Source organism: Notechis scutatus, chromosome 1 (genome assembly GCF_049901735.1).
Source record: "Notechis scutatus isolate UNSWTSFEM ecotype Mainland chromosome 1, rNotScu1.2, whole genome shotgun sequence".
Taxonomy (NCBI): domain Eukaryota; kingdom Metazoa; phylum Chordata; class Lepidosauria; order Squamata; family Elapidae; genus Notechis; species Notechis scutatus.
In genome coordinates, this window is record NC_142009.1 from 45,527,113 (window position 1) to 45,551,670 (window position 24,558).

General features: G+C 39.9%; 1 protein-coding gene across 2 annotated transcripts in view; it reads right to left on the bottom strand.

The window, feature by feature from the left end:
* PLEKHH2 (pleckstrin homology, MyTH4 and FERM domain containing H2) overlaps positions 1-24,558 on the bottom strand; it is a 68,012-nt gene that overhangs the window by 36,098 nt on the left and 7,356 nt on the right. The window contains exons 1-6 of one of the 2 annotated variants that reach the window (XM_087962928.1): positions 24,382-24,471; positions 9,547-9,609; positions 6,904-7,053; positions 4,262-4,345; positions 3,240-3,321; positions 1,144-1,326 (exon numbers count right to left, since the gene is read on the bottom strand). In XM_087962928.1, the coding sequence (XP_087819054.1) occupies positions 1,144-1,326; positions 3,240-3,321; positions 4,262-4,345; positions 6,904-7,053; positions 9,547-9,609 (562 nt within the window). In that variant the 5' untranslated portion in view covers positions 24,382-24,471. Of the gene's footprint in view, positions 1-1,143; positions 1,327-3,239; positions 3,322-4,261; positions 4,346-6,903; positions 7,054-9,546; positions 9,610-24,381; positions 24,472-24,558 lie in introns of those variants that run through there. The other variant, XM_026683426.2, reaches the window with a different exon arrangement.

The following is a 24,558-nucleotide window of genomic DNA, read 5'->3' on the forward strand; positions in this document are numbered from 1 at the left end:
CATGCCCAGCGAGTCACATGATCACCAAGCCATGCCCAGCGAGTCACATGACCACCAAGCCACACCCACAAATTAGGCCACACCCACAGAACCAGTTGTTAAGAAATTTGAATCCCACCCCTGGTGGGAAAGGCCAGAATTTTTCTCTAGGTGAAGTATAACCTTTTCCTACTATTTTATTAGTTATTATTTTAAATGGGAAAATGTTCTAAACTCTACTTTGTAGGTGACATAGTACAATATACTCTGGTACATTATTTTCTACATTATGAAGACTAGTCCTGCTTTCAGATAATACTGTAACAACGTAATACTGTTATAGCCATGAAAATCATTTTTGATGAATGATGAAAAGTAATTAATTACATTATACCTGCCATGGAAAAATATCTTCGATGCTTGCCTTAAGAATAAACATTGGAAACATACATCAGTAACTAGTGAAGATGTAATATACTACCACAATGTTGCAAAATATGGCATTTTCCCAATGTTGTGGACAATATAATTATTTAGTAGGATTAAATTAACACAAGGCTGTTTCTCCTGTCAACATAAGACTTTTTAGTATAATTGACACAAACAAGAAAGCCAAATTAGAAGTAATAAATTAAAGTGCTGGACTAAGGAACAATGAGACTCAGGTTCTAGTCCAGCCAGGTTCTTTAGTCATAGAGGTTCACTGGTAATCTTGGATTGGTAATCTTCTTAGCCCAGCCTATTTTACAGATTTTGTTATAAGGAAAAATAGGCTGGAATGTGGTATATGCTATATTAAACATAAAATGAATGATAGGCTATTAATTAAATGTTTAAATAACCTGATTAGCATTCTTGCTTTTAATAAAGTACTGCATATCATTCTTTTCCCAAACCAATTCCCCTAGGAACTGAGGGATCTTACTTTTTTCCCCCAGGCATAGGTTTTTCAATAAACCTTTAATTTATTGGATTAATATAGATTCATTCTGGAGAAAAAGGAATTTTACATGTTCAAATCCTAAGCATTTAGGATTGTTTGAGGACTATAATCCAAATAGGGATTCTCTTAGAAGTAAGTTTTATTTAAATAAATGGAAAGTACTCCTTAGCACACCTGCCTATGATTGAATTGCCAGAACTGCATTCTAGAACTTAAAATACCTTGACTTTTGTGGTTTTCATTATGATCAACCTGCTTTGAAGCAGAACTGCTTGCATCTTCAGGTTTAGGAACTTGCTGAGGACTTCTTGCTCTGTTTAAGAAGCATCCAAAAGTCAAACTGCTCAGGCGCTGGCCTTCTCCAGGTTTTTGTGATGAAGAAACAGACTTCTTTCCCTGAAGCTCTGTTTAAGTAATAATTTATGTAACAACATTTAATGTATTTATAACATTAGATTATTTATTTTAAAAGCTGAGAGGCTGAACTTTTGATATTACAAGTAGTTCTCAGCTTACGGTGGCAATTGAGACCAGAACTGCTATATGATGTGGTTATAAAGCATAATGTCACATGATCATGTCACGTGCTCATGTCACGTGCTCATGTCACTTAGTGACAGCAATCCCTGCAGTTCTAATTGCTGTTATTAACTGAAACCCACAGTTGTTAGGTGAGGCAGCTTCCTGCTTGCTTCCCACAAAGTCAGTTAGGAAGCCAGCAGAAAGTTGTAAGTCCCAGGCCTGATAGGTGAGTAAAGGGATATCTAGGGGGTAAAGAAGAACATGATGAGGATTAGGGAGAATATACAAGAGTGATACATAAGAGATGCAACAAGAGTTGGGGACTGTCATACCCCTGTTGGAATCTGATTCAGAGGGGGAGGCCAAGCAGCTGACAGGGAGTGGGAATGTGGCTCCATTGGCTGTGGAAGAAACTGGGCAGAGCAGGGGAGAGGTTCAGCAAGGGAGAGGGAATTCGGAGGAAGACTCAGGCCCACCCCCTCTTCATCCTAGGGCATGCACGGAGGAACGGAGAAGGGAGCAACGTGAGTTGCGTGACTTATGGGGGAGGAAAGGGCCCTGATTCCCTTCATTAGCTGCAGCTGGGAACACAGTGTTTAAAAAGAAAAGTTGCGCACAGCAACTTGTTGGAAGCAAATCATGAGTTATCTGTTAATGTCGAGGCTTATCTGGGTTCCTGACGTCTTCCCAACTGTATGTGTTTTGCTGGGCTTTCAAGTCTGCAATTCCTTATCCTGCCCTGTAAGTTAATTGCTGCAGCATGGTTTGTGTGGATTTTTATTTACAGTTTGTATGTACTTTGTTTTCGGACTGTTCTTGGGAGAGTTTTTTCTCCAGTCGAAGGTAACTGGACATTGGGGAAAAGTTGGAGGTATTAAAGGGACTCTTCTTACTTATGTGATTGTGTTGCCTTTGTGTCACGCCTTGGGTCATCACAGGGAGGGGGTGCAGGAGTGCAGCTTAGACCAGTGAAGATATGTACAGATGTGATGCGAGTCAGGAAGAGTGTCTAAGAGATAGTAGGGTGATATGAGTGGCAAGCCCAGCAAAGCATAGAGGAAATGTAGGCAGGTGTGTGGGTGGAGGAGACTTACCCAGCAATTTATTGTTTTCTTTGCCAGATTCCCCATTGACTTTCCCCCTAAATCAATGAGTAGATCAGCAGGGAAGGTTGCACATGGTGATCACGTGACTGTGTGGAACAGCAACCGACTCTAAGTGAACTGGTCATCGAGCACTCTGATCGCAATCATGTGATTATGGCAGCTTTGAATGGTCATTGAACAAATGGTGGTGGGCTGAGGACTATTTGTAGACAACTCTATATTTATGATATTTCTGTTTAACATTATGTATCTTCTTAAGTTTAATATTGGTTTCACAGTGTCATTTACCATAGTTTTAGAGAAAAGAGGTAATTCAGAAATAAAGATTGGGTTCACCATAATCTGTAGTTTAGAAACCACAATGACTGGGTCATTGTGGTTTCTCAGTGGAATAAACCCAAACATTGTAAATTATTTCAAATGGAAATAAAAAAAGCCTTTCAGTTTTTATTATTCCTTCACCTTCCAGCACATTGTAGACCTCTAGACCAATCTTTAGCAAAACCTTTACAAAGTTATAGATGGTTATACTGTGGAATAATGTTATACTTAGGAATTTCTGGGCACAACTGTTTTCTCTGCCTGCTGTAGTATTGGATACAATCTACAATAAAGACATACTCAGAGAGTTAACCCCTAGTTCCTTAATTATGGAACACAGCTGTGTTTTGAGAATTTGTATCCCCTACCTTGTAATTTAGTCTGCAACAGCTTAATCTCTTCAGTTTGGTTTTGATTGATTGTACGGAGGTTCTGATTCTCTGTTTCTAGCTGAAAACATAGATAAATGCCCCATTCATAAGTACAGTATTGAAAAAGATTGCATCCAAAGGAAAGCTATACTTTCCTTTCATCTCATATGGTATTATTTCCAATCTCACATCCATTTTCCTAGCAATAAGTTCACCAACTTGGTTGGAGTTACATTTAAGTATATTTACAAATGATTGCAATGCTAAGCAGTATATTTAACTCAAATGATTTTGCTATATCTCGGGGTAATATGAATGAAAGACTATAGAACTCAACCTCAGATCCTATTTCAAAGATTTTCTATTTTAAGTAGTTTTTATATGTTATGGCTATTATTATTTTTTAAAGATAGAGAAAATTATTAGAATATTTTTCTTCCATAGAAACAAAATAAAATGTATTATGTTTTGTAGACACAATCAACAGAAAAAATTGTCAATTTTTTACTTGAAAAAATTGAAAGCACAAATAATAAACCCTCATTTTAGGCAACTTTTCATATTTCAAAACAAGGCATTTTTCATATAGGAATTCACAGCCTTAGTGTGAACAAGTCCACAAAAACTTTTAAACTAATTATTGACCAGTTAACATAGAACTGGCAATTATTCACTAATAGATATTAATATAAATAATATAATTATTTCATTAGGGCTTAACTTGTCCTGAGTTTTAAGGTATCATTTGGTTAGCAAAGGAAGTGTGAATTTTAGGGTGAAGAAACCCACACTGTTAAGTAGTTTGTAAAAGGAAGGCTTACCTACATATTTTATTTACTTCCTACTCAATGAGAAAACTGAAAGTTCTGTTGCTCATATACAATCTAAAATGTATAAATGTTGGTCATGTTCTCTGGGGCTGCTAAAGGTTGTCATTCAGTAAATGGGGTGACATTATTTCCATATCACTCTTACACTAGAGTTCCATTGGGTTTAAGAGTTGTTATTATGAAACTTACCTCATGAAGCTTGATTGTTACCCATTCCTTAATCTTAGCTGCTTTTTCTTCTATAATTTTAGCTTCTTGTATTCTGATTTCCTTCTGAAACAAGAAGATGGGCTTTTGAGTAATTTGCATTCTTATTCATAACAATGCACTTTATTCACCTAAAACAGAAGGAGCAACCTTTTTCAGGCTAATGGGCTTTAATTTATTAGTGATTATTTTGCCTCTTTTTGCAAATAAACAGTTTCCAGTATAAGTGATAAAATAACCATAAAATTCATATAAATCATGCAAAATTAAAAACTACAGGTGAAACTCAAAAAATTAGAATATCGTGCAAAAGTTCATTTATTTCAGTAATGCACCTTAAAATGTGAAACTAATATATGAGATAGACTCATTACATGCAAAGCAAGATAGTTCAAGCTGTGATGTGTCATAATTGAGATGATTATGGCTTACAGCTCATGAAAACCCCAAATCCACAATCTCAGAAAATTAGAATATTGTGAAAAGGTTCAATATTCTAGGCTCAAAGTGTCCCACTCTAATCAGCTAATTAAGCAATAACACCTGCAAAGGGTTCCTGAGCCTTTAAATGGTCTCTCAGTCTGGTTCAGTAGGAATCACAATCATGGGAAAGACTGCTGGCCTGACAGTTGTGCAGAAAACCATCATTGACACCCACCATAAGGAGGGAAAGCCTCAAAAGGTAATTGCAAAAGAAGTTGGATGTTCCCAAAGTGCTGTATCAAAGCACATTAATAGAAAGTTATATGGAAGGGGAAAGTGTGGAAGAAAAAGGTGCACAAGCAACAGGGAGAGGATTGTCAGGAAAAGGCCATTCAAAAGTGTTGGGGACTTTCACAAGGAGTGGACTGAGGCTGGAGTCAGTGCATCAAGAGCCACCACACACAGACAGATCCTGGACATGGGCTTCAAATGTTGTATTCCTCTTGTGAAGTCGCTCCTGAACAACAAACAACGTCAGAAGCGTCTTACCTGGGCTAAAGAAAAAAAGAACTGGTCTGTTGCTCAGTGGTCCAAAGTCCTCTTTTCTGATGAGAGCAACTTTTGCATCTCATTTGGAAACCAAGGACCCAGAGTCTGGAGGAAGAATGGAGAGGCACACACTGCAAGATGCTTGAAGTCCAGTGTGAAGTTTCCACAGCCTGTGTTGATTTGGGGAGCCATGTCATCTGTTGGTGTTGGTCCACTGTGCTTCATTAAGTTCAGGATCAATGCAGCCGTCTACCAAGAGATTTTGGAGCACTTCATGCTTCCTTCCGCAGACAAGCTTTATGGGGATGCTGACTTCATTTTCCAGCAGGACTTGGCACCTGCCCACACTGCCAAAAGCACCAAAACCTGGTTCAATGACTGTGGGATTACTGGGCTTAATTGGCCAGCAAACTCGCCTGACCTGAACCCCATAGAGAATCTATGGGGCATTGCTAAGAGAAAGATGAGAGACATGGGACCGAACAATGCAGAAGAGCTGAAGGCTGCTATTGAAGCATCCTGGTCCTCCATAACACCTCAGCAGTGCCACAGACTGATAGCTTCCATGCCACGCCGCATTGAGGCAGTAATTGCTGCAAAAGGGGCCCAAACCAAGTACTGAGTACATATGCATCTTATACTTTTCAGGGATCCAATATTGTTCTATGTACAATCCTTGTTTTATTGATTGCATGTAATATTCTAATTTTCTGAGATTGTGGATTTGGGGTTTTCATGAGCTTTAAGCCATAATCATCTCAATTATGACAAATCACGGCTTGAACTATCTTACTTTGCATGTAATGAGTCTATCTCATATATTAGTTTCACCTTTTAAGTTGCATTACTGAAATAAATGAACTTTTGCACGATATTCTAATTTTTCGAGTTTCACCTGTATATGATAAAGTAAAGGTTCCCCTCACACATACATGCTAGTCATTTCCGGCTCTAGGGGGCAGTACTCATCTCCGTTACAAAGCTGAAGAGCCAGCACTGTCCGAAGATGTCATGTGATGTCATGTGACCGGCATGACTAAACACTGAAGGCGCATGGAACGCTGTTACCTTCCCACCAAAGTAGTCCTTATTTTTCTACTTGCATTTTAACATGCTTTCGAACTGCTAGGTTGACAGATTCTGGAACAAGTAATGGGAGCTAAGTCTGTTATGCGATGCTAAGGATTCAAACCGCCAAACTGTCAACCTTTTTGATCAATAAGCTCAGCGTCTTACCCACTGAGCTACCACGTCCCTGCTTAAAAATCATAAGTAGTATTAATAAAAGGAGTAAAAAACCTACAGTAAAACTGTTGCTATTGGTGGACTGATCTTCACTGAAAGGCCTCTTGAAAAGTACTGTTTTCATTATTTTAAATAGCTTGCCATACAATTATGAGTTGTCCATTTCAGAAATCTTCATATTTTTCCAAATGGCTGTCTGGTGTATATAAACAATTTATACATTTTACCAAGATTTGCTATGACATTAATAGATACCTTTACCAAATCTGTTTTCCCTCAACAAGAGTTTTGCTGCACAAAAATCTAGGGATATTACTTTTTTGTAGGCTTCTTCTTTCACTCTTTATCTGTTGTACATACTAATAAACATATTGAAAACTGGGTAAGAAAAATGTTATTTTCCCAACCTGCTCTACAAGCTGTTGTTCCAGATTCTGGATAGCATCATCTTTCTCTTGAATCAGAATCTCCAGATCTTGGCATCTCTTATATAAGCGTGTTTCTGACTCACTTGTTTGGACATTAGCAGCTTTCAGTTTCTCCTCCATAATCTGCACCTAGAAATTAAAACACAGCTGTGTACACAAAGTCTGTAAAACTCCAAAATTAAATGCATAATTTAGAATGTCTTCTGAGATGTCTTCTGTCAGTCCTAATCCTAGTTTACGATATCTCTAGCAATCTGCTATTTTGCTCATATCTTTCATATGTATTTGTTATTCCAGCTGAACAATTGTTCAACCCTATAATTCAAACAACCAGATTTAATGACAAACGACAGTGGCTTGGATCCAGAGAGTTCTATTTATACAAGGGAAAGTCAAAAAATCCTCATTATCTGTTTATTCTCCTGCTTTTCAGTTTGTTATACATCATTTCAAGGATCACTTAGGCTTCAAGGGCTGTTTTGGGCAGGATACTGTACTACAAGAGTAGAAAAAAGTCAGGAAACCATCACTGTCAAAATGATTTAAATTTATTTTAAATACAATACAATATGTAAACACCATAAAATACAATGAAATAAATTACAAACCCCTGTAAGCAGGGGTGGGATTCAAATTTTTTAACAACTGATTCTGTGGGCGTGGCTTAGTTGGTGGGCATGGCTTGATGGTTATGTTATTGGCTGGGCATGGCCAACTCAATATCACTCACATCGAAGCACACATCTCCTCCCCTGGCCTCTCATGACTGTGGGGATGCTGCAACAGTCGTAAGTGTGAAAAATGGTCATAAGTCACTTTTTTCAGTGCCATTGTAACTTTGAATGGTCACTCCACACAAGCAAAGTACCAGCAAAGGAGGAGGAAAAAACCCAGAGGCGTTCCTGAGACAGGAAGTCTAGTCCTGCCAAGAATGTAATAAGGGTTAATAGGCAGTTTCTGTAAGCAACTCCAGAATGTTTCCTTCCTGCCTCCCTTACAGGATTAGGTCAGTAATTTCTTCTAACAACCGGTTCTCCGAACTGCTTAGAATGTTAATAACCCATTCTAGCCAATAGGTGCGAACTGGTAGAATCCCATCCCTGCCTGTAAGTCATACTGATGTCTAATGCAGAATGCTTTTTTCTTTACCATACTTACCCATTAAGATCAAATGAGATATTATTTTAAAAGTGATGACACAATAAATCTTAAAAAAGAAACTAATCTTTTGCATTTTTTACCTGTGGGTGATAGGTCTTAATTGCTTTTGGTTCATGCAAAACTTACAACAGTTCATTTAGTGGCCGTTCAAAGTTTACAAAGACACTAAAAAGGTAACATGACCATTTTTCACACTTATGATCACTGCAGCATCCCCATGGTCATATGATCAAAATTCAGATGCTTGGCAACTGATTAATATTTATGACAATTGCAGTGTGCCGGGGTCATGTGATCCTCTTTGCGAACAAGCAACATCAGTGGGAAAGACAGATTCATCCAACAACCATGTTACTAACTTAACAACTGCAATGATTCACTTAACAACTATGGCAAGATAGGTCAAAAATGGGACAAAACTCACTTAATAACTGTCTCACTTAGCAACAGAAGTTTTGGGCTCAACTGTGGTCATAAATTGAGGACTACCTGTGTAATATAAAGTGTTTTTGATGTATTATATCTTACTCTGAATTCTCATAGCAGTGCTAAAAGCAGGACAGAGAAAAATCAAAATACTTACCTGAGTCTCATTGAGCAACATCTTCTCCGCCACTTGTACACTCTTTCCTGAACCCTGCTGCATTTGTGCTGCACGACTTCAGTCAAATCGTACACATTTGTGCATCCACTTCTGCCTGGAAAGACCTACTCCAAGCCCTGCCATGTTCACACTATGCCTCTTCTGCCATCCCCCTGGGCCTTGCTGCACTCGCACCACACTTCCCCAGCCACTACATTCCCATCCGTCCATTCCCTCCCGGTAGCTACCCCATGCTCATGCTACACCTCCCTGCCACTACATACAAGTCTCACAATGTTTGTGCCACATCCCCTTCATCACTTGAACATCTAGCAAAAAAAAAAAAAAAAACCTTACACATTACAATGGTTTCATTTAATGACCATTGTTGTAAAAAATGCAATAAAATCAGGTTAATAAAATGTAATAAAACCAAACTGAACCCACTTTTTTGCTAGAAACCAAAAATAAACACCTGTTTCTGACAAAAAAAAAAAAATTGCAGTAACATAGTTCCTATAAATGTGGATTGTTTGCCAGGCACCCAAAATGTAATCACATGACCAGGAGGGCAGCCATTGACATTTTGAAATGGGATATTAAGTACCTTTTTGGAGTCAATTGTAACTTCTAATTGCTACTAAGTGACCAGTTATACATCACGGATTACCTGCATCTATGGCCATAAAAGCATTATAAACATGAGACATCAAGATAATTCATTGTTCATATTATTTTTAAAAAATTCCTGTGAAACTCTCCTGAAAAAGCAGTTTCTGATACTTTCTATTTGAAGATCCATCTATCTAAAGTACCTCATACTTTATACATATAGCTTCAGAACATTGCCACTACATATCTCCTTATTACAGTCATACCTGCTGAAAAGCCTTTTCTGCTTGATGATCTGCATCAATAACTTGTTTTTCAAGTTGCTGCATCTATATAAAGATATAAAAATATGAGATGCAATCTTTTGTGACAGTTCTCAGTGAAAGTATTAATAATCAGGAATAGATTTTATATGGGGTTGAAGGTTTCCAAGAGGTTAAACTACACTGCCTAAATAATCCTTAAAACAATATTATATAAAGTATTTATTACCAACATTTATAGATAGATGACAGTATACATCAAGGACCACACTAGGTCACCCAGAGAGTAGAATCCATCTAATGTTCACTGCCAAGGGGAGGCTCCTGTTAGACAGCAAGCTTAATTTTTAGGAAAGTCCCCTCTCTGTTTTGTTTATGGAAGGTTTCCAGTGGATTAGGCAATTAGTTGAATTCCTTTCAAAAAAGGCTGAGACAACTAAGCAACATACGACACTAAAACTGTCTGTTTAATTTAATAGTAGATGGGGAGAGGGAGAATTCCAGCAGAATTACATTGTGAAAACTTTTTGTCACAGTTCTGCTAAAGATCACTCCTTTGTGTTCCTCGAAGCTTTAGGAAAAAGAAGTGCTGTTGACAATGGAGGTTCTTTATAGCATTTGTTTATTTATTTTATTTATTTTTATTTATTTGATTTGCCAATTGTTTACAAGATAATAAGTATAAGTGTATACATAGTTGTGAATACATGAAATGGGTACATATAAGAAAAATAAAACAAGAATAAGAGAAACAATAGGACAGGGACGGTAGGCACGTTGGTGCGCTTATGCACGCCCCCTACAGACCTCTTAGGAAAGGGGTGAGGTCAATTTGTGAGAACAGATAACGTTTGAATACAACAGTACTTACTGCACCTAGTATTTACATTCTGAAATACTTCCATATTTTTGTCCTTAGCTCAGATTTTAACACATAGCTTTATTTGGAACCTGGAAGTCTCAGGAGGTCAATGGCACTTATTTCTGATATGCACAGAGCATGCATAGGCCTACTCGCATACCTAGAGTTTTGCTAGTATATCTTCACTAATCTACAATTAGAATTCAGTCTTGGTGCTGACCAGTTAAGTTTTACTAAGGGACTATCTCCTCTGAATAGAACTGGAGCATATTTTATAAGCTGAGAGGGATGCTTTACATTCCCTCCTCCTGAGAGGGAAGAGTCTTAGACGCTAAAGAAAGCCTTTTCAGCCTTATCACATTGGAACAACTTGCTTGCCCCAAGATCCAGATGGCCCACATACTGTCCTATCTTCAGGATGGCAGCAAAGACAGTTTTATTTTGATAGGCTCTCAAGAGTATAGTGCTTTAGAGATAGTCTTTTTATCATTATCTGATGCCAGTTTTAGATTTTGGGATTACTTTAATTGTAGATTTAATAATTAAATCAAATACACTTAATCAAATTGCAGTTTGATTAAGTGTAAATCTCCTAATGTCAGGTAATTGAGGTAGCCTAAAATATTGCAAAAATAAATAAATTTAAGAAACTGTATTCTAAATTTTAAGGGAAAGCATTTAGGTTCATCCCCAAAACCCAGACATTGGAGTTTCCAAATATTTGCTATAGCTTACGATTTATTTGGAAAGTCTGCTGGCCTACCACAAGGCCTTAAAACAGGGTTGTGTCACTGAAGTTGGCCTGGCCCATCCAACGGCTGTGCAGATTTTGTTTGTCATTTGTTTAGTTTTTATCTTAGCTGCTGAATACATTTTATGTGGAGAGGGTAAAAGAAGATGACCTTGACAGAGCTATGCAGCAATGGTGGGATTCAATTTTTTTTACTACCGGTTCTGTGGGCGTGGCTTCATGACCATGGCAGGGGAAGGATACTGTAAAATCTCCAGTCAGGAGTGGTATCTGTCGTTCTCTGAACTACTCAAAATTTCCACTACCAGTTCTCCAGAACTGGTCAGAACCTGCTGAATACCACCTCTGCTATGCAGGCTTTGTTTGCTTAGGCAGTTCATGAGATAACATTTCAAAGTAGGTCACAGAAGTACTGAACGATAAGGAGGACAAGGAGGTACATGCAGTACAATCAGACTTACAAGATTCTTTTACAGCCAATCTAAAAAAAAAAAGGACTTTTAGTCTTCCTGTGCAGCTGCTTTTCTGGAATCACCGAGGCTGACAGTAATATTGTTATTGTGATACCTTGTTGTACTTTAAACTGCTGTAAACTACCCAGTCATGAATTTGAGATAGGCAGCCATACAATATAAATGGAAATCAATCAATCAATTAATTAATTAATCTCAGAGAATCTGAAGATTATGTGATTCTCCTCCTTACATTAGAATTCCCATGGACACTGCATGATTCAGCTTTCCCACCCAAGATTTCAATGTAATCCCAAATTTTGTTGTAGAAAAAAATTCACTCCAGTGCCTGTATTTCTGTAAGTGAGAATGAGTCATGCAGTTGAATGGCACATTTAGAGTTTAAGGTGAAGGAAAGAAAAATGTCCAAAGCAGGATCCAGCTAAAACATTGAACAAGGGGCATAGTCAGATAATAGTCCTCAACTAGTTAATAAAAGAAACCTGGGATTAAAGAGTGATTGTGTCAAGTAAATATGTTAAGTAGTTTTGCAGGAGCTCCAAAGTATGCTTTGCTTAAGTCAGCTTTCTGGTAGCCTGCATAAAATGTTTTGTGTGGACTAGAAATATACCTGAATATACCCAGATCTGTGTATGCCCACTTCTGTAAAAATAATAAAACATACAGTGTTCAAACTGTGTCTCTCCCAAAAACTCTGACAAAACTTTTATTATGGATAGTTTCCCTGTCATAGGAACTGACGAATGCGTCTGAACAGGCAAACCTAAAAATTGTTAAGGCTTCTGAGGAGATTTTGAAATAGTCTGCTGATTCCATTACAATAGCTTAATACCAACAGGTGGATGAAAGTATTTCAAGCTCAAATCCATTTGTGTTTTTTATGCTTTGTGCCTCTTCAGCTAAATGGATCAAATAAAATCATTGCTGAGTATTATTATTTAAGTCATGTAATTAACTTCCTAAGCAGAGTTATAAACAGCATCAAGATTTCCAGTTTTGGCCCACCCACCTAATAAATATAATTATTCTATATTTGTGGTCTCTGGCTTTAGCCCCTCGCACAAAGGAAAACAATAAAAATATACCAGTAGACTGCTAAATAATAACTGCTTTTAATAACCAGAGACAGGTATTAAATGTGCCTCCCTAAATGGAATTGTTTATATATCAGTTAGATCAGAAATACCTGATTTTGAATGGTAACTCCAATGTGGACATTTTTATTAAGTCTTTCTTCACCATCTTTTTCTCATCCTCCTATATAATTACCACAGATGTTATGATTTAAGCTTCTTTTTATTAGTCTGCTTCTAATAATTTCCCAATTATATTTTCATCTTTAATCTTCTCTTGATTTATATTCTTGCTTTGTGTCTTTTTCACCAAACCAGCCACATATCATCTACTGTTTTAAACAAGATAAGCTCTTATTCCTATCATTCTCCATTACTTGTTCTTTTATGCCTATGTTTTTTCAACTGGAGAGAACACAGACATTTACAATCTAAAACCACTTCAAAACAGGCAGAAAAGAAAATTAGATTGTGATCAGCTAACAGTCAAATGGCCAATTCACAAAGGTGGCAGACTATATGTGGCACATAAAATTCTACAACATTAAATGTGATGAAGTCATTTTTGTCTGACAGCAGTACAGAAACATAAAATTTCTCAGATTGATCTGAAAACACAACAGGAAAGGTGTGATGCATTTGTAATATACCTCTAGAAGAGGTATATCAGAGGAAACCATGAGTGGCTATTTCTGTTTCCTAATCAACAATTGTAGATACATTTCCTATATAAAATGATTTTAAATCTGCCCTACAGGTCTGCTGAAAGAAGCACATTACATCTCATTTTGTAAATGCTCTGCTGTTTAGGAAATAGAAGAGATGAAAGATCATTTCCAAGTGTGCTTGGAGGCTTATAAACTGTTCTCTAGTTTCCTGAAGATGGGCTATGTTTTCATTTGCTGCCTTAGGGCTACTATAGGCTGCTTAAAATCAGAAAGAGTTGGGTAGCGCCTTTTTAAAACACTTCAAGGCAATAAGTATCATCACAGGCATGAAATGGCTTGCTTAGAACCCAACAAAAATAATATTTAATCTGAGAACAGACCAAGAAAAAAACCTCTAGAAGTACAGCCTCCTTCCACCTTGCCTAAAACTACCAGAGTATGTATGAAAGCAAACTTGGTGGAAAGAATTTATTCTTCTTAAGTTTTTCTTCTGTTTGAATAATTATAGCAATAACAGTAGCACTTAGACTTATATCCTGCTTCACAGTGCTTTACAGCCCTCTCTAAGCTGTTTACAGAGTCAACATATTGTCCCCAGCAATCTGGGTCCTTGTTTTACTGACTTCAGAAGGATGGAAGGCTGAGTCAACCTTGAGCCAGTGAGGATTGAACTCCTGGCAATGAGTTGAATTAGCCTGCAATATTGCATTCTAACCACTGGGTTTTATACCACAGCTCTTATTGAAAATATATTGTTGTCAAATGAAGAGCCAACATAGTGTTTAAGGCTTTCTTAAATATTTTATTTATCTTATCTTATTTTATTTATCTTATCTTATATTTTATTATCTTATAGTTAGTCTTCACCTACCAATCATAATTGGGACTGGCAACTCCACTGAGGTCATAATTGTCATGTGATTGCACTGACTTACAACGTCAATTTGTCAATTCTGGTTGATTCATTAGGTGAATCAACCACGACTGTTAAGCACGATGTCATGTGACCATGACCTGCAACTTCCTGACAGCTTCCCCTCTGACTTTTCCTGTTGGAAGCCAGCTATGAAGTTCCCAGATGGTGATGGTGACTGTGGGATGGTACGAACATCACAAATGTGCAGCAGTTGCCAAGTTCCTGAATTATAATCATGTATCTGGGGATGCTACAATAACAGCCATTTTCAGAAGTGGGTGTAAATCTCCTTTTTCAGTGCCATCATAATTTCAAATAATCGCTGAATATGTGGTAAGTGAGGACTAAGGTGCTGGATTTTAGTTTAGGGTGCTAGATTAGAAGTAAGGACTAGTGGTGGGATTCATTTTTTTTTTACTACTGGTTCTGTGGGCATGGCTTGGTGGGCATGGCAGGGAAGGATACTGTAAAATTTCCAGTCAGAGATGGTATTTTTTGCTTATCCGAACTACTCAAAATTTCCACTACCGGTTCTCCAGAACTGGTCAGAACCTGCTGAATACCACCTCTGGTAAGGACATGTAGGTCCTAGCCTGCTAGGTGACATTGGACAAGTCAACTGGTCTCAGCCCCAAAACAGGACTGGGTTCTATAATAAGTTGGCTGAAGAAAAAACTCCCTGCTGTACCATGCATTATTGGCTTCACCATGTAAGCTAAGCAGGCATAATATAATCAAATGGAATAAATACTAAGAAATAGAAAGAGACAGTGCGTCAAAGCAAAATTTGTTAGATCATTATGCTCCAAGTGCACTAAGAATAAGTTTTGTTGAGACATAACTACGTCCATTATACCATTTGGAATAGTTCCTAAGACTATAGGCACACCAATTTTGGTAGTGGTTAAGGCGCTGGCCTAGAAGTAGGAGAAAGTGAATTCTAGCCCCACCTTCGGCATGAAAGATAGCTAGGAGACTTTGCACCGATCACACTCTTTCAGCCCAAATCACCTTATAGGGTTATTGTAGAAAAAATACGAAGGAATATTAGGTATGTATGCCACTCTGAATTATTTATAAAAATAATAAAGGTGGAATAATGAATAAAAAAACTGCAGGAAGAAATGTCAATAATGTATGCAATGATGATGACACTATTCTTATAGCTGAAAATACAAAGCATCTTTGAAGTCTAGTAATAAGAGTCAAGGAGAATAGTGAAAAAAATGGAACTAAAATTAAATACAAAGAAGTTCAGACTAAAGGTAACAGGTACAACAACTGGTCTTAGAATTGATAATCAAAATAAGAGAGATAACTTCTGCATTTTAGGATCAACCATCAACAGTAAAGGAAAAAGAAGTTAAGAAATAGACTACAAATTATAGGAAACTGATTTTTTTTGAGCTTGTAAAAAAAAACATTAAACATTAATTATGTTGTAGCTTTTTAAAAGCCACTGAAATAGTAATGCTTTGCATGTGCACACTTTTAATTGTTAATTTAATGATTTAAAAGTATGATATGTAATTCCATAATTTTGGTTAAAAAGCAAAAATGAATTAAATTCTTTTGATAAAATGTACAGGTGAAATTTTAATAGGTTCATTTCATGTAGACATAATATATAAACCATGCTTTATGACAGAATGACAATCTTTAAAATATGATTACAAAATATATTATATGATTATAAAAATATGATTATAAAAATCCAATCCAACTCAATACCATTGAAAAAGAAAAATAAGAAATCCAGCATGGTTGCACAAAGAACTATCTGACATACTGAAAAAGAAAAAAAATGCTTACAAAAAATGGAAAGAGGCAGAATACCAACAAATAGCCCAAACCTACAAAGGTGAAGTCAGAAAAGCTAAAGCTCAGAACAAAGTAAGACTTTGACTGAGGTTTTCTATGTTTTTTGCCAGTTTTCAACAATTCCTTCTAGTTTCCGGTTAAAAATGCCCATTGGCGAAAATGGACTTGTTTAAACAACCAGTGTTTGCTTAATGACCACAAGGTTCAGTTGACGACCATGGTGTTTGCCTAACCCAGGGGTTTGCAACCTTAAACACTCAAAGAGCCATTTTTCTATTTTTTTTTAAACAAGTCTCTCTCTCTCTCTCTCTCTTTCTCTTTTCTTTCTTTCTCCTCTCTTTCTCCTCTCCCTCTCATCTCTTTCTCTTTCTTCCTCATCTCTTTCTCTCTCTCTCTGTTTCTCATTTCTCTTTCTATCTCTCATCTATAACTGCTAAGGTTGGAAGCTGTTTTTTTATAATCCTATTTCTTTGCAGTTTTTTTTCACACACATTTGTGCATATGTATCTGTTGAGTTTTGGTTAGACGGACACACCAGGCAGACACAGGAGCTGAAGAATAACGTTTCTTTATTTGAAGCAGTAACAGATTGTCGTGGTTGCCCAGCTGGGCTGGCAGCCAGCTGGCTGGAGCCGGAGCCCCAAAAGCCCGGTTGATGCCGTTTGACAGCTCCTTATATAGTCTGCTGTCAAACGGCACCAACCAATGGGAACAGTCGGTGGTCCCGCTCAAAATGCGGACCAGGTTGAAGACTTAGCTAGTCAGGGACACAACACCCCTTTCCCCTAGCCAAGGGCATGCGCTGCCCAGCCTTTTGGGAATACCATGGTACAAATAAGGAAATTGAACTAGTAGCTGCTTTGCGCACCTATCCACTAGGCTTCCAAAAATTGGCACCCCACCTGTCGCAAGGTAGGAGCCTGAGAAGGGGAACCAGATAAGATGGTGCATAAACATGTCTGGTGACTGCCTGCATGGGGTAGGGCAGAAGTCCCTGAACCCAAAGGCTGGAGGCTCGTTGTGCTCTCCTGGCCCCCTTGGGACAAGAACATCCAACCTCCCACCTACCTAGCTTTCGCCCCCCCTGGGGAGTGTAGTGCTACTGTCAAGGGATACAAGCCCCAGGTGGGAAAGACCCTAGAGGTGGGTGCATGGAAGGACTCTAATGGTGGGTGTGCACCTCCTTGTTCAGCTCCTGACACCCACCACCCCCTAACTACAGGATCCATCCCCCAGAGTCACTGGGAAGGGGGGGGCAGAGAGAGTTTTATTTAACAAACGTGAGAGAACGAAGAAAAGTCTCAAACAGCTCAGTGAACTCGGAAACAACGCCAGCCATGCTCAAAACCACGAAGGGGTTGCAGGCCTGCAGAGCCAATGGCTGCACCGAGTCCACAATGGTGAAGAGCTGCACCGGCAGTGGCCCGTCGCTCGGCAGCTGGTGGGAGTCGAGGAGGCGCTCGGGCTGTCGGCAGCGGCGGCGGCAGCGGCGGCGACGGCCGGGACGGGAGGCGACTGCAGCGGAGGCTGCGGCGGCGGCGAAGAGGCTGCGCGGCGGCGGCGAAGAGGCCGTGGGGCGGCGGAAGAGCCGGAAACAGCGGAGGCCGCGGCGACTGAGGAGGCGGCAGCAGCGGAGGTCGCATGGCGGAGGCGGCGGCGACGGAGGCGGCAGCAGCGGAAGAGGCCACACGGCGGCGGCGGCGGAGCTGGAAAGCAGCGGAGGCCGCGGCGGCGGAGGCCGCATGGCGGCGGCTGAAGAGTCGACAGCAACGGAGGCCGCAGCGGCAGCAAAAGTGGCCGGAGCGAGGGCGGCAGCACCAGAGGCCGCAGCGGCGGCAGAGGTGGCAGCTCGGGAAACCGCGGCGGCAGCAGGAATGGTAATGGCGGCCGAGTCGGGGGAACGGAGTCTCGCCGGCCTTCACGGCCTTGAGGGCGACGCTGGGCCTCGGCTAGAGGCTGTAGACTTCTGCGCTCTTGTAGCGCCAACGGGGTGCCTTTGGCACGGGAGGCGGCTCTATGCCTGCTCTACAGGGGAAGGTCTCGCCGGCCTTCACGGGCCTTGAGGGCGACGTCTGTTCCTCGGCTGAGGAGGCTTTTCAGACTTCTGCGCTCTTGGTAGCGCCAACGGGGGTGCCTTTCGGGCGATGTCTGTTCCTCGGCTGGGGAGGCTTTTCAGACTTCTGCGCTCTTGGTAGCGCCTACGGGGGTGCCTTTCGCACTGGAGGCTAGAGTGCCTTTCTCCTCAGTCAGGGAGACTTTCAGCTTCGTGCCCTCAAAAGGGCGCACGCAACAGGGCCTGTCAGGCAATGACTTTCTCCTCAGTCAGGGAGACTTTCTCCTCAGCTGAGGAGGCTGTTTAAATTTGGCACGCGCAGAGATTGTCTGCGGCTCCAGACATTCAGTGGCTTCAGCTCTATCTTCAGTGACTTAGCTTCTTGCCTGGGTGTCTCTTCTGACATCCCATCCTCGTCGCCAGTGTTGAGTTTTGGTTAGACGGACACACCAGGCAGACACAGGAGCTGAAGAATAACGTTTCTTTATTTGAAGCAGTAACAGATTGTCGTGGTTGCCCAGCTGGGCTGGCAGCCAGCTGGCTGGAGCCGGAGCCCCAAAAGCCCGGTTGATGCCGTTTGACAGCTCCTTATATAGTCTGCTGTCAAACGGCACCAACCAATGGGAACAGTCGGTGGTCCCGCTCAAAATGCGGACCAGGTTGAAGACTTAGCTAGTCAGGGACACAACAGTATCCAATATTCTTTCTTCCTTTCTGCTATGTATTCAAAATGGGCAATGATTTTATATCTGTGTGTGTCTGTGTAGCATGTGTGTATGTGTATGGATATGTGTATATATTTCACTTTTAATGTGTGCCAGTATACTTACAGTAAAAAAATGAAATAAAAAGTTATCTTATCCTATCTTCCTTCTTTCTTTTCCAGCCCCATTCCGTCCCAAACCCTATTTTGTGTTGGCTTCCCAGCCAAGTACTTACCAGGTCTAATCCTGTTTAGCTTTCTAAAATTGGCCTACTGAAATAAATACCAAACTAAACTGCCCAATAATTTACCTACCATCACTATCTTGCATCTGATTTCAATGTAAACAGCCAATCTGCAGTATTGGCAATCTGCAGTATTCAATGTAAACAACCAATCTGCAAGTTTGGGGACCCCTGATCTAGTCTGGAGTCACTGGCAAGAGCAGCTCAGCATGGAGAAAAGTTGTGCATCTCCCCATATTTCTTTCTCCGTGAGCAGCCTCGTCCTCTCCTCCTCATTTGTAAAGCACGCTATGTTTAAAGGTGCTGTGAGACGCTGCTCACGGCAAGAGGAATATGGGGAGACACTCGACTTTTCTCCATACTAAGAGGGCTGCTCTCTCTCTCTCGCATCCACTCTTGGCATGGAAAAAAGTCAGTGGGAGCAGCAGTTGAGACGGTTGGCCACCTGTCCTGGAGCTCATGCTCACCATACCTGCAGGGGGTGGGGGATGCAGCAGTAGCGAGGCAACAATGGTGATTCCGGCAGCGTCAGGGCTTCCGGGACCAGTCCTCCTCCGCCATCCATGTGGCCGCACACGTGGTGCATCGGGGCTTCCAGGCTCTGCTCCCCGCACCACCGTCAGCTGTCCTAGACTCAATCAAGGGGCGCCTTGCTGACACAAACCACTCCACATGTTCCCTCCCATCGGAAACAGATCCCGGGCAAGCAGAGAGAAGCAGGATTCAACCTGGCTTCTTCTCTGCTTGCCTGGGAGCCGTTTCCAATGGGAGGGGGACTTGGAAGCTTTCCGCTGTGCTGGGAAACTTTCTTGCTCTCCCAGAAACAACAGCAGGAAGGAACACGTGGAGAGGCTCGTGTAGGCTCCAGCCAGGCTAGTGGCTGCTTCTCTTACCTGCTGCTGTTGCTGGGAGAGCAAGAGCGCCTCGAATGCAATAGTGGCAGCACATTTGAAAAGTAGAGCAAAGCTAGACTGACTTTGCTCTACTTTCCCAACATGCCTGCAGGGCCGGCGCCTTGAACACGGCGGTGGCGGCACATTGGGAAAGTAGAGCAAAACCACTCTGGGTTTGCTGTACTTTCCCAACGTGCTGCTGCTGCGTTTGAGGCATTGGCCCCGCACGCTCACCCCACTGATTACCGGAGCGGTGCAAGGGGCTCAATGGGGTGAGCCTGCAGCAAACCCAGAGTGTTTTGCTCTACTTTCCCAACGTGCTGCCACTGCCGTGTTCGAGGCACCGGCCCCGCAGGCTCACCCCATTGACTTTTGCACCGTGCAACAATCAATGGGGTGAGCCTGCAGGGCCGATGCCTCGAACGCGGCAGTGGCGCTCTACTTTCCCAATGTGTAGGCTTTGCTGTACTTTCCCAATGTGCCGCTGCCGCCATGTTTGAGGCACCGACCCCGCAGGCACATTGGGAAAGTAGAGCAAAGCCAGAGTGGCTTTGCTCTACTTTTCAAATGCGCCGTTGCTGCTGTGTTCAAGGCACCGGCCCCGCAGGTCCATCCCATTGAGCCCGCTGCACCGGAGGGACCTGCCCAAGCAAGTCCGAGCGGAGCAGTGCACCAAGTCAATGAGGTGAGCCTGAGAGAGGGAAAGAGAGAGAGAACGGGTAGAATCCCACCCCTGAATTGTGCCTTGTGAGGGGCCCACCTCCAGCCCCCCCCCTTGTCTCTTAGCGCCCCCCTGCCAGCCCCCTTGCCTCTTAGCACCCCCCTAAGGCATCCCACTGCCTCCCAGGGGGCGGTACCGCCCACTTTGGGAACCACTGGTTTAAAGTCTTATGAAATAAAATTAGTTAGAGACAGGCAGGATGTGATATAAGTGTTGTGCACGGACTTGATCATTAGCAGCTAAAGCAGCAGAATATAGGTGGGTTCAGCTATTTCTGTTTATGGACAATGCATGTATACTATTAAACACACAAAACAGATTTCCAAAAAGCAAAGGAAAATATGCCAAAGTTCAACTATTCCAGCACACCCGCTAATTAAGCAAACATTTTTTCTCTAAATTAGACATGTTCTTTCCTATAGTTAGCAACATAGTATAAATATGTGCATTCTCTCACTTGTTTCAATCCCTGCCTTACAACAGATACCTTTCTTCTGCTATTTTGAGTCTTCTCCTTTAAAAGACAGAAATATCATTTTAACCCACCACTTTTCCAGTTTTCATGTGGTGAACAAGTGATACTGTTCTCCTTCAATGCCAAATTGTTCTCAGTGAGAAAAGATAATCTGATGCTGACTAAAATAAACTGCAAGAAAAATATGAAGAGTAAGTTTGAAGGAGAAGGAATGCTGAGATGTTTCTTTTTGATTGCATCCATATTTGTTATTTAGATCGTAAGTCATCAAAGTAAATGTTATTCTAAAACTATTAAACAAAATTATACAAAAATCAACTGAGAAATAAACTTGACATATCCAACCCAGCTGATACACATTAATATTATTGGCAGTTTAAAAACAAAGTCCATGAAAGTTACATATGCAAGCTATTTTCATCCCTGAATACTGTTGTTAAAAGAATTATTTCCCAAGGCCATTCCTTTCTGCTGTGTTTTCTCATTTATCGTAATTCATACAAGCATTATACAATGCAAAACAAAAGAATAATGTAATCTTTAGCTTTACAAAATCCATTCCATTCCAATATACTAACAGAAATTACGGCTTCTTCTGTAGGTTTATGGTAACCCAGCAATGAGGATATGGCCAGTAATATATGGGTAGTGTTTATTTAATGGCTATAATTTTGACTGACAACTTGGTTATTAAACAAAGTGATTGCTAAGTGAAATTGTGACTGTACTTTTTAAATCTTACATCAGCTTTCCTTTGCTTTACAGACCTGTGAAGGTCATAAATGCAAGGATTGGTTGTAGATTTACTTTTTCATCGCCACTTTAACTATGAACAGGGAAGTCACTAAATGAGAGCCACCTGCATATTGGATAGGTGCAAGAGGCTATAGAATGTGTGCCTTTCTGATGATGCCACCATTTAAAACTAGAAGCATTGCTAGTGATTATTAACTTCCTATACATTTATTCTACTATTAATTCTCTTCCGGGAACATCTAAAATCCTATTTAACTTTGTACAGTATATAACTTGTCTGCGATGAACTTCTTGAGCATTCCTTCATGGGTTGCTTTTTTACATTTGAACATTAAAGAACTTTGCATGCTTGTTATCTGTTCTGAGGTTTAGCACTGGTAAGCTATCTATGCCTCTGATATTTTGGAGCCAAATTCCCCAATCCCTTGACTCTACCCATTCTATATTTGGTTGATGAAAGCTGAAAATTTGAAACACCTAGGCTAGCTAAACCCAAATTATTATTTACTCATGTAAGCAATACTACATAAAAGATGGTGCTGCCATTTTAGTGTTGTATGTAGTTGATGAATTGTAAAAATATTTATTATTAAAATGTACAGCTGATGTATATTTCTATTGTTAAGTGCTAAATGTCAATTCTGACATGTCCTTAAGCAGAATATTTTCTTTTTATCTGTAACACTTTGGATGAAACTCAACATTAATAAAATGAAGCAATTTGAACTCCATGAACAATCTCAACAAGTTATAGTAAAACCATTTTCTAAATTCTACCCTGAATTTTCCCATTTAAAAAGTCATAACTTCTGCTTATATATTTAATAAATCTTTTCCTTTGCATTTTATTTTGTAAAGTATGTTCTGATGTGACAAAATGGGGGGAGGGGAGATCCAGTTGCCATGACCTACTATTAATTTATATTTCTTTGTCTCTTCCTGTTCCCCGCTCCCACATTCTCATGGCCACAATGGTGTACTATTAAATACCACACGTCAAAACTATGAAACATAATAGTTTGCTAAGTGGAAAAGGAGAGAAGGGAGTGCTTGTGACATAAGGCATTCACTTAGTTTTTACACCTCTCCAGATTATCAGATGTTCATATTCCATTCCTGACAATTTAGGAAAACATATGTATTAAACTGCTTAATAAGAATAACCTGGATAGCATAAACATAAATATATCAATAAATAAATGGAGAATATTACCTTTTTTTAAAAAAGAAAACAAAGTTGTTGTGCAAAAATTAGATTGCAAATGACAAAAAAGGCAACAGAGATAAATTGTAAGAATTTTGTTTTAATGTGTATGCTTATTTTGAGGAAACTCTAATGTTTTTATGTCTGTTTGTCCTGAATTAAGAAAATAATAATATTCTAAAGCCATCAGTGTCTGATTTAGATTTGATTAAATGTAAAGTGATTCCCCTAGATGCATTTTTACAGCCTTAATCAGCTTATTCAGTTTAATGAGTAGCCAACAGAAGGCTTATTTTCTCAATACTTTTTTTAAAAAATGAATTTAATCTATACGTGGAGAGATCATGAGTTTCCTTTGGTCTTGTAATAAATATTTTTGAAGTTATATGGAAGCTTTATTACTTTCTTTGTAATCTTTTGCTGGTTTTCTATGGCCCATTGTTACAGCAGCAATTCTCCCCAATAATCCCATCAGATGGGAACAGTAATAGACCACCACTGTAGTTCAAATGACTACATCCAACTCCTTCTATGGAACAGGATATATTGAACAAAACCTAATGAACAACCATACTGTTCATGAATAAGTAAACTATTTGAAACTTTTTATTGTTTCAAAAGAATTATTGCAAATTGACACTGCCCACTTATCTCAATTCTGTAGCACCACCCCTACAACTAATTCAGATAACAGATAATCAGAGTTGGAAGGGACCTTATAGGTCATCTAGTCCAACCCCCTGCCCAAGTGGGAGACCCTGCACCATTTCTGACAAATGGCAGTCCAATCTCTTCTTGAAGGTCTCAAGTGATGGCACTGCCACAACTTCCAAGGGCAAACTGTTCCATTGGTTGATTGTTCTCACTGTCAGAAAGTTTCTCCTTATTTCCAATTCAATTGATGGTATTACCTCAGGTGAAAAAAAATCTTGCTGATCCTCTGGTAGTCTCTGTATTGCTTTCATTGGAGGATAGAGCTCTGTTAACATATATGTCCTTCCTCCTAAACAAGGATGCTGTCTCAAGGTATGGATACTATGCTATCCCCAACATTGAATAACATTCAAAGTTAATTCAGCAAACTTCTGTATGTAGAATACAGATGTGGTACATCTTCTTTTTCTCCTTTCACATCTAATCATTCGATGCTTGACCTGCAGCTCTCTTCCTTCCTTTCCTTCCTTTTTTCTTAATGTATATGTTTATTCACAAGAATAACCTTACCTTATTTCATCTTAGAACCTAATCTTGCAGCAATACATATTTTCCAGGCATGTTTCTCAAGACAGTTATTCCAAATTCATGTCCTTTTCTCTATAAAAAGTTGGTTTAAAGTAAATGTAGTGATTATTTGCAAACATATAACGTATAGTTTAAGTGTGCCCAGTCAGGGAAACTAGT